This window comes from Trachurus trachurus, assembly GCF_905171665.1.
Source record: "Trachurus trachurus genome assembly, chromosome: 13".
Lineage (NCBI taxonomy): Eukaryota > Metazoa > Chordata > Actinopteri > Carangiformes > Carangidae > Trachurus > Trachurus trachurus.
The window spans coordinates 30,893,117-30,911,658 of NC_139892.1; the positions used below are offsets into that span (position 1 = coordinate 30,893,117).

The following is an 18,542-nucleotide window of genomic DNA, read 5'->3' on the forward strand; positions in this document are numbered from 1 at the left end:
AAAGCAGATGTATGGTACAGTGGTTTCACTGGATATAGTAAAAGTAAACATACATGCTATGAACTACACAACATGCTGCTTTACAGAAATCTGAGCCATATGCAATTCAAGGGAATATTCACATAGCATAGGTACTATACACTTATTGACCCAACTCATGGTGGTCTGGTGACGCAGCAGCACCGGGAAAGCACCGGAAAGCACCAGGAGTGGGGGACAAAATCAAAATTCACGAATTAAAGTTATTACTAAAGAATACTAGAGTATTCTGTCATCTTATTAGATAAAACAGATGTTCACAAAGTTTTCCTTTTGGGACATAATTCACAGGTGAAAAAAATTGCAATTCTTGCAATACTCAGGATATTGCAAAATATATTACTGTGACGTAAGTATTAGAATAGAATGCCTTTATTGTCCCATAAGGGAAATTCATCTTCACACTCTGTCACTGATCAACATAACAACATAAGTATTGTAATAAATTGTATCGTGCAGGTAGGGCTGTCGCGGTAACCGCAAAAATAAATCACAGCGGTATAAGAAGCCCACCGCCGCTCATGGTGGGACACCATCAACACCGCACGTAACCAGCCTGAAGCCACGGACAACCACCTCTGCAACTACACCAACGAGTTTGAGCCGACATCGAACTCATGTGTGCATTTAGTGCAGTGACAGACTAGACTGGCCTTAGGCAACGTGGGCAAATGCCACTCGGCCGCCCGCAAATGAATAAATAAATAAAGCGGATGATCACAACACCACAGTGCCTATTATCAACACAGCAGTGACACACAGTCATGCGCCCTCACAGTCCTGCTCATGCCACGTATCTGACCCACAGGTGCTGAAGCCCGTATCCAACACAGCTCGACCGGGAGAGAGGAACCCCCACCTCGCTGTTGGCCGAGCCGGGCCGAATAAAAATCCACCGCTGCTTTTTATTCCCAGTCTTTCCCTGATTTAGAGCAACAAGCGCACCATCTACCCCTCTCCGATCCTCTCTGAAACCACATGAGGTGAATATGTTGGTTTTCCATGTGCTCAATAAGGACATAGCCTGAATCATAGGCTATTTTCTTTATAGGCTCAAGGAATTTTTTTTTTGTGTGTAAACGTGAAATTGTCTAGTGCCTCGTACGTCTCATTTTTGTAATGTCTTTAAAAAAACGACAAATTGCAATGAGATTAGTAATTTAGTAATTAACAAACAAGTTTGCTATATAGATAAAAAATTAAAGGGGGTGGTGCGATAATACCGCATACCACGGTATAGAGCCACCTGACCCACCGCAGAGGGGAATTCCAAACCGCGACAGCCCGAATCATGGAGCCTCTGGTGATTCCAAATCCCGAGAAGAAAGTAAATGTTTAAGTGATGATATTTCAGTAAAATCTCCAACAGGACGAGGATCACAGGCTGTCAAATGATGAGACAAGATGTACACAACCGCTAACAGACTCCCTGCAAACAACAAACAGATTACAGAGAGAAACTAGTGCGCTGTGATGGATCACATCATTCTGCTATTTTTTCCTGTCGTCTTGAAAACTGCATTTCAAAGCAAATGAAATGAAATGGTTCCCAGTGTACACGCCGTCAAAGAGAAAGAGATGCTACACAGCAGAGAGACTTAGTCAATGCATGCTTGTATTCTTCACAATTAAGAGCAGCAGTAATTTAAGAGAGGTGAGAGAACTGTAATCATCATGGATTATATCAGAGTGTAAAAGGATTCGATAGCTCCCACACCCTGACATGACAGATTAAGTGAGAGAGGCTTTTAAGGCCTCTCGAGGGCCCGCTTGTGGATGCATTATAAACCGTGCTTTTGTCAGAGTGCTCCCCCTCAGTGTTGGGATTAGATGGAGAACAGTTGCTCCCTTGAGACTGACCGCGTGGTGTCTCTGTGTTAACGGTTGAACACATACGAAGGGAGACGTATTTTGGTGTTTGTGTAATCCCCTTGAGCTACTTTACTTTTCTCTACCACAGTAAGTTGATAGATAAAAAGCTGCCGCCTTAATGAGGGGAGATTCGCCAAGTGGAATTGACCCCAAGATGCAGGCCAGTGTAAAATAAGTACATTCTTCAATCTAGGGCTGCAGCGAATTATCATTTTCATTATCAATAAATCTGATGACTATTTTCTTGATATCATTTTGCAAAATTGTAAAGTGTTTAGGTCTGTATTGTAGTCTGGGAATAACACAAAACTGGAAAACCATCTTACTCTGCCCAACAGTTCATGTCTCACTGCATTTCATTATTGACAACAAATTTCACTGAAATCATGTTTTATTTGTAGAGTTAAGGCAAGTTTCCAATTTGCATACAGACCACATGCAAACAAAAAATATCAAAGCTGAAAGCTCAGGATGAGAAGCTGCTATCACACTGAACCTGAGTCAGTGGAAGAGAGTGATGTTACTGTAAGTAATGAGTTAACATCATGGCCTAACAACTCTCAAGAAGGCCAGGAAGCTCTAATATATTTTAGAAACAAAAAACATTAAAACAATTTCTTTAACCCAACAATACTAGTTTATCTATTGTGTAAATAAAGTAGAATGTCAAAATTGATATAAAAAAACAAACAGGCCGCTCTTACATTGGGACACTGGGTATTTACTTTATTCTCCACTCGACTATGCCTTATGTATACATGGAAACGTAAAGAAACTATCTGTATCAGAGCAGCTTAAAATAAAACAACAATAAAAAAAATATGTAATTGTTTCAGAGTTTAAACCTCGAGAGTGCAGCGTTCACAGTATGTTCATGTTGTTAACTGTGCCTCACACTCCACAATAGAGTGCCTTCTCTAAATCTCTGCTCCTGTTAAGATCTTTGTCGACAGTTTGCAGGAGAGGGGTTAAGCTTTTAATTCTGCCACAGTTCAACAGAGCATTGATTAGTGTGGATGGATGGGACCACTGATGGAGGCGAAAGTTGTGTTTGTTGTGGAGGAGGTGATTATGGATGGTAAACAGAGCATCTGGATGCACAGAAAACAATTTTGTGCTCTTGATGTCACTTGTTTGTGAGATGTTTCTGGATATAAACATAGATACTCTAAGTGTCGTCTGCCCTGGCAATTGAAGCCAGACTCACAGTGATATTATGGACACATTTGTGCAGTGGCTGAATGTCGTCCGTTGCCCTTTAACCCCAGCAGCCTCACACCCACTCTCTGCTTTGAGACCCCTTTACGTCTATCCGCAGCAGCATCGCAGATAAACGATCACTGTTTCTTAGGCCAGGTCTCTAAGCTGCCTCTCTAATCTTATTATCAGCCCAAGCTGGCTTTAGCAGGGAGGGAGATGGGATAGACAAAAGTCGTACACAAGAAGACATCATAACATGACCGTTGTCCTTTGACTCTGGAGACAATCGCATTATAGTAGAAAGACGAACCTGCTAGTGAGCATGGAGAGGCTGCGCCAGGACGTGAAGCGGGCAAATAAAGATTTTCAATGACGATTCACTGAGGCTATGCAGTACACAGAATCTCCTTTGGAGAAAAAGTAAATTGCATATTACATTTTTCCACTATAACACTGGATCATGTTCATGTACCTAATTAGTTTTTACACAAAACCTTGAGCAGCATTTATATGAGTGGAAAGACACTATCAGACCCCAACATTTAACTAGAACTGACTTCAGATCACACAGTCACTAATTTGATATGATATGAACCTGTAAAAATGTGAATTTTTTTCAAATCAGAATCATCTGTGATTTACATTTCAGCCAATGACCCATTAATCCTGGGCACAAGAACATTTTCTGACCACAAACACTTTGGTGTTACATTAGATGTGACGCATGAAGCAGTTTTCATTCTTGGGCTTTGTGTCATGAAACACTAACCTGGTTAGGAGCCTTCCTAACCTTTGTTTTAAAAGCCTTTCAGAGAAAACTTCAAGGAAGGAGGGCCGGGTCCTGAGGGCGCACACCACTGTCCAGACTGTTCAGCTAAACCAATTAGGTCTAAGTGCTGCAGCTGTCCACTCACACAACTCTCGCAAAGGAAGAACAAAGACACCTGTGACTGGGTAGAGGTGTTTAGATTTGACTTGTGAGGAGAGGTGTGTTACTGCTGCTTGAGCATTTTAGACAACATGAATAAAAATTGTAGTGAATAAAGTTGTAAATAAAAACACTCTTCTTAAGCCAGGCAAAATTGCGTGTCCTTTTAAATTGCAACTCTATTTTTCTGACTGTGGCAGCAACACTAACCCTCTCATTTCAAATCAGTGAGGACATACGAGCGCACTGATCAGAGGATCTAAATGCATGGCGGTCATCACCAGTGCAGGATTTTTAACTGAAGACTCCAGCAGGGACTCTGTCAATACTTTGTTCTTCTTCTGGGCAATTAGTTTCAGTGTGAGAGAGAACAGATGAATAATGAAATAAAGACCAAAATGCGACAAAACCAGAAAATGTTTTAGTTTGAATCACTGACTGATCACAAACTGCATGACTTGCTGCAACATGAAAGTAGAGCACTGTTATTTTTAAGGATATAGAAAGCTATTTTTCACCTTAACACTGAAGATTAAAGCATCTCTGTGATCAAGTTCATGCGGAGCAATTTTATTCTTACATGCTTTTAAAAGCAGCTGTTAATCCCTGCTTTGTTTTTTTTTCAAATAATAAAGTAAATCTGAGGGTGATTCCTCTAACAGTTCAAAGCCAAAGATTTAAAAATACTGAATGAAAAAGTCACATTTTTATTTTCCATAGGCTGCAGGAATCTGTCACAGAGTGTATAAAACTCAAATACATGCCACACTGTGGGATTGCAATGGTGGCTAAATGAGAGGATGGCTCAATTATAGCCAGTTGATATGAAACCTAATAGAATTTGTTAAAGACAAATTTGGTTTTATTTATCTCATGCTTCCCTAAATTGGATACATTTCTAAATTCATACTTCCAAGTTTAACAGGCAGTTACTATTCCCTTTTAACACATAAAAACTAGACACGCGTGCTGAGAGGAGTCACATGTTGGAAAATGGAAATAGAAAATATCTTGCGTGCAGAGTGTGCAGGCCCACACATCTGGAGTCTGATGAAATGACAGAGTGAATATACAAGTCTATAGCACATCATACTGTAGCTGCTGTACACAGAAAACCATTTCGCCTATGTCTCACCTGTGTCACACAAATTCTTCATTTCAGTGGCAGACTTCATACCAGAGAAAGTTGATGACTTCACCTTCCTGAAGTCTGAAATGAGGCATATTTGATGTCTGAGCTTTGCCAGTAAAGGTGCCACGGCTGGTGTGCTTATCAGGTCTGAGCAGGTTTCTCTGAAGCAGCAGATCAATTTAGAGGACCAACCAACCTCAGGTAGGAAATAGAAATAAGAAATTTCTCCTACTAAAAAAAACTCACTCACTCTATACAGACTAATATATGTAACTTAATGCATGACTGCCTGCTGCCACTTTGCTGACTGAGATACAGGAAAAGGACTCAATAGAGCAGTTCATTCTTTTTGGAAACATGTGAGCTAATTTAATTTCAGCTGAGCTAAATATTACTTTCTTAAAAAAAAAAAGAAAAAAGAGAGAGGCTATTTTCAACAAACGGCTTTGCTACTCAGTTACTGTGCTGCTGTACAGAAAATGAAAATACCATCATGTGAAATTAATCTCACCTGGAAAGGCTTACAGTGGTGCAGAGGGCTAACATTAGTGATGATGCCGAGGAGAAATTTCTCTTATCAAACCTCCCTGGTCATACTAATGACATGTGGAGCGGCTTACAGACAGGAGTGCCACCTCAAGTGATGGTGAGGTCATTACTCTGCCCGCCATCAATTCTCAGTCATCCCAAAGAGCCAATTATTCCAGGGTTTGACAGATCACTGAGATTATAAAATACTGTTTGGTCTTGTATTCTGCTTGGTAGGTTTTTTTCTATTTTGACCGTAAATGCCCCAGGGTATTAATTCTAATGGCAATTGCCTCGCCACCACCACAGGCTCCAAACAGAATGAAAATTTGATCCACAAACCAAATTGATGTTACAGCTGCAATAAACACTTGAGGGCTCGAAAACTAAGCGAGGGGATTTATGAAAACAACAAAGGCCACTTCAGGAGGATTATTACATATACAGCACATACGGTAAAACACAGAAAACTGTGACCTTAGCATCTGACTTGTGTCAAAAATTTGTAAGCCATGTCGCTAACTTCTTTGATGGATTATTTTGTTTGTAGCAATAATGGCCACAACGTTTGAAACACACAAAACCAAAGAACCACAAAACCAAATCAAAGAGTGACTGAAGCTATAAATCCTATGTGGTTCTAAATGCAAAGTCCAATCAGTGGTCGGTGTAATCACAGGCAGACCAGTCACCTCTATACCATCACCTCACTGAACTGCAACAGAACAAAAAATCAATGTTGCTCAGTATTAAAACAGATATTTAGCCAAACAATCAAGTAACAATGTATATAGAATGATATAACAGAGGTCGCACATAGAAATTAATTACATTTACGACCTAAATCTGCAGATTTATCACAACTTTGGGCTCATTATTTACAATCTGGTTCAACTCTCGCTGCTCTCATTGGGGTTGTTTACGCATGCATAAGCAGCTGCTTTCATCAGAAATATACTCAAAAACCCACTGCTCACGGCCTACTCATCACCAAAACACAAAATACACAGGTGGCCACATTTTACTGAAAACATTATTTATGACACTGGTACAAGTCATTTCTCGTCTTGTCCCTCAGCTTCTTTCCAACTTTGGATACCTGGCTGGAGTGAGTATCTGTTAGTGGTGGGGGGGGGGGGGCATATAATAATAATAATAATAATAATAATAATAATAATAATGATACTGTCTAAAAGGTATACACACAAGGACACACACACAAACTGGACTGCCTGGCTGTACTTTTGGGCTCCCAAGCATGGACCCCTGTGGACTTAGATTTGAGTTCTAAACAGGCCCGACCAACCCGACCGGACATGCTGGTTCAGGCTGGAAATATATATAAATCACTTGGGTCAGGTTGGTCCCTAGGCTTTTTTTTTTTTTGGCCAGGTTTGTCCCGTCTGTCCAGATTATCATATTTAGATAATCGAATATTCGCGGACATAAACACGACATATTCGCGATCAAAACTGAAGCTTCAACAGCCGCGGGGGGGGGGGGGGGGGGGGGGTGCGATCGTAATGGAACTAATGAATGTATGGTAAACAAACACTGCATGTCTCCAAAATCAGGCAGGTTTCCAGGATGCCAAGTAGCCTACTCATTTCAATGTAACAATTGCCAATGAGAACCAGTGTCAAAAAGGAAAAAAAAAAAAAAAAAATCAATCACAGACTTCATGATCGATTACCATGGCAACGAACGAAGCTTCGAAACTTGGAGGGTCAGCCCTATCAAATACACAATCCAACAACTCCAAAACGCTCTGGTGGACAAGTTGTGACCTCCACATTCACCACGCTATGAGATAATAACAGAACGTTACGAGACAGAGTTGTATTCGAGGCAAATGCAGAGACTGCTTGCCGAAAAATTGCCCCCGACGGGAACGCATCAGCAGTTTTGCATGAATTTACCTTGAAAACAACTCGCCTCGTAACGTTCCATAGCGTGGTGAATTTGATGAGGGAAACCAAGAAATTCCTTTAGCCTCCGTATAGCGTAGCTCTGTGCAGCTTGCGACTCGGCTCCACCGTTCTAAAAATAGCTTGCACCGACAATTAAAGGAAACAAATCTACTCCTAACACTACAGGGATTATGGCAACGGGCCTATTTGCCAAAATGTTGAATTATCCCTTTAACAACGCTCTGGATGAAAAGTGGGGATTCAAGTTTACTGGATTGTATCCAGTTCCGGTGCAACTTCAGGTGCTAACGAAGTTATTAGGTTTCATCCTCTGGTCCCCATGAACATCGGTATGGGATACATAATCATCCATTTATAGCTGTTCAGATTCTTTCTGGACCAAAGCAGTGACTTAACCAACGATGCCCGACTGCCGTAGAGCCAAGCCACTGACATGGATAAAAACATGAAGGATTTCAAGTTGTGTAATGTATTTAGGAGTAATACATTGTACATCAGATCAGCTATATAAGACGTGTAGAATTGTAAAGTATCTAAATACGATTCAGATCGCAGATGAAACCTTATGATTCCAATGTAAATATGGAGAAGGATTTTCACTAAAGAAAAATAAAAAGGCAAGATTTCCTTGGAGAGTGCATTACTACATCCCCACAGAGGGAATAACATTACAGAGGCACGGTGTAATGCACTTTTAATCTGTGAGGAGGAATAACTGCAGCCTGTGTGGTTGAGTTGCCTCGCCACTGCAGGATTGACCTGAGGGACCTTCTTTAGCCTCACATAACCACGCCTGAAGCCCGTGAGGCCAGGTTACACCTCAAACCAGATGACAGCATTAATCTGGCCACAACAACCCTCCCCTCCATCTGGCGAGACAGTCGAGCAACAGGAGAAAGGAGCAAGGATGCCTCTCACTCCTCAATGAATACTAATCTCTCATCTCCACTCGGGCAGAAGCCATCGTGCCTCCATACACACCAATTCTGTCCTTTTACACATAAACATTCAACACTTTCAGAGGGCTATCATCTACAATTTTCAGACTAACCAATTACCAGTGCAGCTTTTGACATAAAACCCATCCAACCCTGTGACACACCAGAGTAAAAAAAAAATCTCATCTCCCTTTGCTTTACTATAACTGCCAAACAGGACCATAATCTTATAGCGTCTTAGTGCAGAACTCATCTGCTGGGACCAGACAGCCCATTTCCTACCTGCACAACAAAGTCAAAAGAAATATTGAAGGTATCTTTTCTGTTTTTACAGAATTGCAGTTTTCACACCTTTTAAACATGAAAATCAATCCTTTGGAGAAAAGCAAACATTTTGCATTTCAAAATGCTGATGAAACAAGTTTTTGTTCTTTCTTTCTTTTCTTTTTTGCAGTCACATCGTGTTAAAAAAAAAGAGCCTCTGTCGCAGTGTAACAGCATTTTACAATTACTGTACTTGTGCTGCTTTCCAGAAGGAACTGAGTATTTGTGATGAACTGCAGAATCTGCTGAAAATTAATTTCAGCAGGTTAGCAGGTTCTTGAGCACTAATAGGATTTCTCCGTTTCAAATCTCACCATAAATGCTTCTTGGCAAATCAAATCTCTCTGCAGACATTAGTTAGTTAGTTAGCTTTGCCTTGTGCAAGTGTGTGTTTGCATGCCTGGTCTCTGAAGTTCACACTGGTTTCTAACCAGAGCAAAGGTCTCTTTTAGAGAGGGAATGGACCTCATTAGTGTGTGCCATTTTCTCCGGGTGCACCTGGTGTAAATCATCACGACCCTCGCCTACGCCCGGGGTGTAAATGACACACTCCTCCGAGATGCATCATTTATGGGCTGCGATCAGCAGGGAAACCAGCGGCTTGCACTAACTCAACACACCTCGTCTGGATGCGTTTCCCTTTGTGAGACATCTGTGATTCAGATGCTGAGAAGATGGTGTCGCCAAGGTGAGACTACAGAGCAAAGTGACCACCTGACTGGCAGAGTGGGAAGACTGCGCTGTCCTTCAGTCTCCTGTGGCCAAACCAGGCTGGTCAGCACATCATTAGTCTCATGAAGATGGAACATGGATGAAAAGGTGACAGAGGGGGCAACACACCTGTCAGGGTGCACCACCACCTGGGTTTCATTTTGATCCACTGCACTGAATATTAAAGTTTAATGATATTACACCCTGCATTTGACTCACTCACAACCAGTGGGGATATATACAGATGTATTTAATTAACTAACCAAACTGAATACACAGCGACTGCATTTCAACAAAGCTTTAGTGATCGTCTGTCGGTGAGCAGTGGGAGTAAATGAGCTGACAGGCTGATGGTTATTGAGGTAGCTGTGGTTGCAGCTAACCTGGCCTCAGCCTTATTGATTCAGCATGAGTGGGTGCATCGCCTGTGACGACATGTTGCCTTTAAACTGTGAGACTAAAAGTGAAAAAATCTTTTTCTTAAATGAGATAAGCATAATTTCTAATTATGCCTCTATTAAATATACTATTTTTAACACATTAAATTGTAAACCATGTGCTGTTTAACTTGTCTAATTCCCTCCTGCTTCCTCCTTTGTTCTGTGTTAATTTGAGTTCCACACGCCACTTGTTTTCAAATTGAAAAGCAGCAAAAATATAGAAAACTGTGGCATTGTCATTATGGCAGAGGTCACATTTTGTGGGGGGTTTCTATTTTTACTTGCACATCTTTGCTGGCCATTGTAGCACTGGTCACGTGACCATGAGAAATAGGTGGGTATGGGTAAAGTGGGATAGGAAACAATCAAGTGAGATGACTATTAAATCTTATTAGTTAAGATGTTAGTTGAAATCAAATGGTGAAAGGCGATACAAACAAGTCACACAAACATTTTGACTTTAAAGTTAAAACAATATTTACCTTTTCTTCTTTGTTCTCTTTTGGGGTTCTGGACACTTATTGTTCAACTGTCATAGACTGAATGACAAATGTAATCAATAACGTATTTTTCCTTTGTCACCACATTTCAATTTGTATTTTGGATGCGACAGATACTGCATATTGTGAGCTGCGCTTTCTTCAAGTAATTTTAATAATTCAGGTGCACCGTACGAGGGCTGGATTAGTACAATACACACAGGGATAAAAAACTAACTTTTATAAATGATTTCAGTTCCTCTGTTGGCTTCAGATGATGTGTACAAGTCGTGGCATCCTATAGAGAAGCGTCCTCGCTAAGCAAGACAACCCAACGTGACCCCTCCACGTTGGTTCTGGTGAGCCTCTCATCTGAGCTGAGCAGGAGGATTAAGGGTGAGAACTGGGGCAAAACATTAAGATGTTCATTTTGTGACCATCATGTTTTATTTGGGGGTTTAGTTGTGCAGAGAGCAATTGACTCCTCTTTCCCATGATCTTCCATGAACTCTGGGGAGAGTTTATTATGGAAATGCAACAATGCGTTTTTTTTGCCTCCAGTCACCAAAGCTCTTCAGGTGTGTGGCACCATTTTCTTTTAGTATAATTACACAGACGTTCCAAGCACCTCATTAGCAAACAGCTTGCTTGTTTATCTGTCACTCATTCTCAACATCTGTGTCCAAATGAAATATCACTGCAGAGCATTAGACACATATTCAGAACAAAAAAGTTGATGCAAATGTTGATGCAGTAAGTTTTTCTAATAAACCTCGATAGGTAAAAATATTCGTACAGAGTTCACATGTAGTTTTCTCAGGTGTACACAGAGATACTGTAGTAACCCCCAGGACATGAGCAGAAGAAACTTCAGGCATCATGGCTCTTGATTTAAATACATTTCAGAGAATTAATGGGTTAAAACTCAATTAAAACATATTGAGAAGCACATTATTGACAATTGGTAAGACTGGGTTTTGGACTAACTTGTCAACTCCTCATTGCGTTTCAATTCTGATTAAAATAGCTTTTCCAGTCATGGCTTAGAGATGTTTGCTGCAGATGCAAGCGCATGACGCCTGTTCCTATGCAGTACGTAGCCTAACATTTTCTTCAGTCACAGTTTAAGTTATTGCTAAATCGGCTCCGAGTCTTTCCTCACTGAGCAGCATAATGATGAGTGTTACTGGACTGTTAAAGTGTGCTGTGGATAGAAAATCACTAATGCACTCAGTGTACCTAACATCAAAGCGAGTCATCCAGCAAGAAAAATGCTGATTAGTTTGTGAGTATAATGGTTAACATTGTGTGTGCCATATTTTTCTTTCTAATGCAGGAGAAACACAGGGCCGTTCATTTAATGTGCATCAGCTAAAATTGCGCACGGTTGAAATATAATGATATTCCCTTTGTTACAGCAGAGCAAGCACAACTTGCAAACCCATAACAAACCACTGGAAAAACTTACAAGTGCGATGGTAGCCTGCTATATGCTATATATAAATATAAACAGTCATCACCACCACCCACTGTTTAAGACACTTTTAATATTATTATCACTGTCATTTGATTAAGACCGATGCAAAACACACAAAACCTACTGTAGCTGCACAAAACAATAATTACGTCTAGATTACTCAGTTAATGTGTCCTGGAGCCATAGTGAATGGGGCCCCTGTCCTCTCAGCTCGTTGGCCAAGAGGACAAAGAACCTCTGAATGAAGTGATTTGAAAGTCACATAGTTCAAGCTGTAAAGACAGGCAGGGGGTCAGTATCTCATAATCCATCCATGCCAGGACCCAGAGAGGTGGGGGGAAATTGATGGATGGATTAAACAATTAAAAAATAAATAATTCACTTTTTAATTTAAGTTTGACATACCACTCTCTCCTCACAGCTAAAGGGCATTTATTGCTGTATATGGCAGACAAGAAAGTAAAAGAATAAAGACCATTGTAAATGAAATTTTAGTTTTTAAAATTACATTTTATCCAATATTTTGGATTTTTAATCCTTTCTAATTTGTCTAACAAAACCAAACCTACAGACGCACTCATGATCTATTTTTTTTTTTTTTTTTACTGGTGAAGGGAAATACAGGAGGAGGAAAGGCTGTCCCATCAATCTCCAAGCTTAATTCCAAGTGAAAATATGCACAATTTATCTGTCCAAATGCCATTTGAATGACAATTCTGACGCATTGTCATTGCCGATATCAGCTACATCAAAACAAGCGCTCATGTTTTCTCCCTCCAAAAAAATGACAACATAGCTTTAGACCATGTGATTCGAGAAACGGAAATAGGGGTTAAGATAAGATGAGGAACCTAACCAGCCCCATGGCGCTGAGAAAGCACTCAGTCTAACAAGCAGATGAAAGTCAAAATCACCTACATCGCGAGCAGTGTTTACAGTTCTGCAGCGCAACACTACAAATTTATACAATCACCTTAAACGTAACCGCAAACTGCAATATGACGAAGCTATAAAGGTCAAGCAGAAAATCCCTGCTGCCCGACCAAATATACACCAGTAACCTGCATGACTGTCACCACGCACATCAAACTCCCATAGGCACGAGGAAGACATTGTATAAGTAACATAAGACAAATGACTGTGGTTTGTTTTCATCCTCACCATCAGATTCATGAAGCTGCTGCATCTAAGGAGCGATCCCTATATGATGTCCAAAATTGATGGGGAAAAACAGAAAAATAAACATATTGAAAAATATCGTAATCTCAATTCTAACTGGAAATTGTGAATCCCATTTTACAGAGAATCGTGCAGACTTGCTGATGGATTTTTGTAAAAATGTTTTGACCACCTGCCTCAAACTCACATTAGCTCAATGAGCCGACACGCAAAGCTCCAATCGACACCTGTCAACTTCCTCTGCTGTGAAGTGTCAGTGGGAGAAATCAACTCAGATCACTTGATGTGATGCAGCAGCGTCAGTATGGAGTCAAACACACAGCAGCTGTTGTGTGTAGAAACATACAAAACCCGAGCACCACTGTCCTCTTTATTGTGTGGCGAGCATGAGCCAATTAATTTGACCTAGTTTTACATGATAGAATCCTTTAGGTAGCTTTGGCCCTTTCTTCCTCCCAATCAGAGTCACAGTCTCTACGGGGGTCCTCAGAGGGTTCATGGTACACAGAGTGGACTGTGGGCAATTAGGAACACCCACACTAAGGTATGTGTCAGCCTAACAAATACAACCATATATGTGAAACTGGTGGCAATTTACCAGTTTGAGCCAGAGTTGACAAGATGCAGCTCCATGAGGTGACTCAGAAGACTTACAGCAGCGGACTGTACTCCGACTAGGAAGACTGATGACTAACACATCTGTTTTAAGTGCTTTTACCTTATTATGCTGCTGGGGCGGCTTTGCGAGCTTTTCCACCTTGCAACTGTTTACCTGGTTCACAAATTTCTTTTCACTTCCTGTTCATGTCCAAGGCGTTTGTACAGTCCAGAGAATGTACAGTAGACAACACAAAAACTACATGTACATAGTACATACAACAAAACTAGTTAAGCTCATACAGATGAACATAGTTCATTTAACAGTATAAACACTCCCAAATAAATGACCTTGAAATACAGACACAGAAAGCTGCTAAGCTTATCAGGCAGGAAGCTGCACCACTATTCCTTGCTACCGATCTCTCAATGACAGGCAGTTATTCAGTTAATACAATAGGCATTGGGAAGTAACCAGAAGGACACATTCAACAGCTCAATTTGCTTGCAATGACTAGGATTATTAAAGTTTTAGACATACTAATTGGACTGCATTTAAGCTTGATATCCACTGGGCATTCTGCTATTTTATTAACCACAGTACCAACTCTAGTAGCCAGAAATACTCTGACTTTCACTTCCAGAAATCTCCCCGATCTCTGCGGCTCTTTATTACCGTTTTTCGACTTTGCGTGCATGCGGGCGCCCTGCTGGGAACGCTGTTTGTTCCAACACTGGACCCGAACAGTTTAATTTCTTGTTTAGTTAATCATGCGATACATAATCAGAATTACCCTAAGCTCTGCGAGTTATTCTGTGAAAAGGGATGCAGCTGGCTCACAAGCATCATCTTACACCAGAGCCAAGTGGCTCCCGTCTCATTATGATCCAGCCGTCACTGAACACAAGCAACGAAGGACACGACAATATTTTAATAGCCGGGCCAAAGTGAAAGGCATTTTTACGCTAGCAGGGGGATTGAAGCTGGCACTCGAACTTGACTCTACTTTCAGACTAGAGGCTGCCAAGTCACCTTGCCACTGTCCTCGGGCCAATTTGGGCAATGTGTTGGACAGCGGCAATGTGTTACAGCTTGGACATACTGCATAGGACTGTATCAGTAGAATGTGATTTACTGCCATCAGTGGTAATAAAAAGTTTGTTCAGCATCTGTCTCAGATCAGCGGAAATGAAAGGATCCTGGAAGCAGATGAGTATTAAGAGATTTATTTTAACATTTGGTAGCCAATTAGCTCCAGTATGGGCCCACTCATTTAAAGCCAATGAGCTGCTGTGTTTCATCAATACAAGCTGAGTGTTCTTGACTCATTTCAAGTCGCGCTGGACAGACGGGCACTACGGTTTAGCGCTGCCGTTTCTTCAACCACTAATTCTGAGGTTTCTGACAGGCAGGCTCGGCTTTTGACAGGCTGCTTAGTGGCTGTCAGAAATAAAAAAAGGGAAATCCATCATGCAAATTAAGAAATCCATCCGATCATTGGAACAGGAAGCGGCTGTAGCTGCTCGTCAGTGAGCGGCAAACCAAGTTTGTTCATTTGTTTCATTCCATTTACATGTAGCAGTTACAACAAATCAAAAGGATGGCAGATGTAATGTCATGCCACAGTGGTTCCCATGGAGAAACCAGAGGAAACAACTGATTTTCACTCATTTGTCCTCTGTATTGTTGTACAAAGACATACATATGTTTTCTAGGGTAGTTTCCCAAACTTTTCAGACCGCTATGTTCAAAAGCAAATTTCATTGGTAAGATACCTCATCAATGTATGGACACCTCCAATTATTGCGGCTACAGCTACTACCAGTACTACTACAACTACTAGGCCTACTACTACAACTACAACAACAACAACAACTACTACTACTACTACTAAGGCCCAGTCCCAGGATTAATTATTTGAAGAAATAATTAAATAAATAAGATTTAACCTTATATGGCCTCAGAAAGGATGAATAAAAACAGCATGAGGCTACTTTTCAAAAATCCAAAAACATATTTATCAGTGACTGCATGGACAAACATCACCCTGAAAACACCTCTCTCTCTCTCTTTGTCTATTAGCCTATCAGTTATCCTAATAACTCCTCCATATGTGAAGTTCAACAATGAGGGAAACGTTACAACCATTTACAAACATGCAAAGCAAGTAGGCTAAGAAACCAAACTAAGCGATGTGTTCTGTCTTTGTCTGTTCTCTTTCACACAACAAACATCATGCAAGCTACTTTTTTCCATAGATACTGTACTACAGTGTATAGACCCATTGTGTAACCAGTCCCACTACTCCTCCTACTACTGCTAAAAGTACCACCAGTTAAACAGGTGGAGCTGCACATACGCCCAAACCACGCTCTCACGTAATTTCAGCATCCAAAACTACGCATACATTGTTTGTCCATTTTTTTGTCTTCTCAGTGAAACACGAGTTTGAACTAAACAAATTCTGACATCAAAGATACAAGCTATAACAATCTCTGACTTCCACACTGGATGAAATCCAACATCTGGTTCAAAAAAAAAAAAAAAAAAAAAGATGCAGCAGCACGACTGACAGCAACAAGATTGGCCAAGTCGGCATAGCCTGAGGGGCTTTTTGGAGCACAGAAGAAGAAGAGAAGAGAGGAAAATTGATTGTATTTAACACATCTTTTCAATATTTGTGTGTATGTGATTATGTAAAGTAATAGCATCCGGCTGGAAAAACCCTCTCTTGGTTTTGGCTCCGAATAAAATGCTTACAGTCCACACATATAATTAGCAAACAAATGTGACAAAAACTCTTTTTCAATCCAATTACCATTCAGCTGAAGTCTACACAAAATATTTACATTACAATGCTGTATTACGACACTTCAGATTTTTAGCTTATTTCATATAATATTTAGCCAATGTGGGAATTTATCCCTTTTTTTTTATTTTATTTTTTTTTACTAAATTCATTGCCAACTACATGCATACAGGCTGTACCAGTAGAAGAAAAACAATAAGATGGAGGGCTTTGAAACTGTCTCACCATCATGTATCCCAAGTGACTCTAATCCTAAATGTGACAGGCCTGATTTCTTGTCCAGAATCTTTAAAATGACAACCTGCACTTTCAGGTGGGCTTATGCTTTTATGTTATTTTTAACCTGACACGGGACAATAACCATCAAAAGATGGCAAATGAAACATCTGACTTCCTTGAAACTCATTTCAAAGCATTCAACCATGCAACAACATTATGCCCTCTTAAGATGAAGAGTACTCTGCTGTGTGCTTAAAAGGAGACCTCTAGTAAAAACACAGGCAGCAGCAGCCACTGTGGAATTCACAGCAATAAAAATTACATATTTCATGAATTGTCTGTGAGCTTGCTCCTGCATGAATTCAAAATCTTGCTGGAGGATGGAAGAAAACAGAAAGGGGGTGAGGGGTTCAAGACATGTCTCTGGCCTCTGACAGGCTAATAGCTTCTCATACCTGCTGTTCGGTGGTCTGGGACTGAACCTGACTGATGCATGTCAATGTAGCCTATACACCCCTGCTCAGGATTTAAAGCAGAGCATCAAAATCTAGTGTTAATGCAACCTGTGTCAAAGGTCATGCAGGGAGAGGATATACAGTCTCTTTACTGTGTTTTTATTCGACTTTACTGACTTAAATTATTACAATTAACCGTTAAAACATGTTAATTTATTTATTTTTTACTATTAAAATAAAAATTAGTGCTGTTTTTTTTCCCTCTTCGACTTAATAGTTGTATTAGTGGAGTTTCATGACAAAAAAAAAGGTTTAAGGAGAAATGCTTTGTCTTAACTTTCTGGACAGAGCAGACACGTCTCTTCTAACAAGGTCGTTTAAATTAGTTTCGCTCGCGTGCGCGCTGACAAACTACAGCACCACCGGCACCGGGCTCTGGTTTCACTCGCACGCGGCCACTCACGGCAGCTTAACGAGCGTCGCGTGAATTAATTAGCTTACCTTGAACAATCCATATTAATATCAGCACAGCTCGAAGTCTCCTCTTTATCTCCATGGCGCAACATCCACCAGCTTCTCCGGTAAAAAACAGGAGCTTCTTCTCGAAAGTTGCAACCGAAGCGCTCGCTAGTCGCTTCACTTCCCAAACTGCCGCTCAATTGTCTTCAGGTAGCAATTAACAGAAAGCAGGAGGGCAGCGTGCACAGACAGAGCCCCCCCTCTCCGTGCCATCCCGCCTACTGACAGCGGCTCATACCGCGGCGGCTCCGCTGCTCTTCACCTCACACACCGGGGGACGGTAGGAAGCAGGCAGCTCCTCTCCGTCTCTCATTGCATCTCCAGCCTGCTTTACTTCTGCCGCCTCGGTGCGCGCTTGTGCTGCTCCTTCATGTCCTCTACACACAGTAAACTGGAGGAGGTTATTCACCTGCTGCCTGGCTGAGCTGCTCGGTGACGCCCCCTGGCAACCAAACCTCAACTGCAGCTCGTCAATGAGCAAATAGCTACCTGTCGGTTACTGTCCAGGTGAGCTGCAGGTAATTTATTCAAGTGGAAAATGTCCAATGCCTAGTTATAAAAGAACTCATTTAACCATTCGATTAATATCAATCACGTAATTATCTGTAAACAGCATTTTACAGTTTAGTCATAGTTTTTTTTTTTTTTTTTTAACAATTATGCACATTTCTACAGCTAGTCGATATTTTCATTATGGATTCATCCCCCAATTAGCCTATTCTGATCAGCTGATGTTTGGTTTGTTGATTTCTGTCACAGTTCTC

At 40.9% G+C, this 18,542-nt stretch overlaps 1 protein-coding gene across 1 annotated transcript in view; it reads right to left on the reverse strand.

Moving 5' to 3' along the window:
- esamb (endothelial cell adhesion molecule b) overlaps positions 1-17,815 on the reverse strand; it is a gene marked incomplete at both ends in the record, with an annotated part of 45,408 nt that extends 27,593 nt beyond the window's left edge. The window contains one exon of the mRNA XM_083985092.1: positions 17,761-17,815. Coding sequence (XP_083841218.1) covers positions 17,761-17,815 — 55 coding nt within the window. The remainder of the gene's footprint in view (positions 1-17,760) is intronic.
- Between the last annotated feature and the right edge of the window lie 727 nt (positions 17,816-18,542).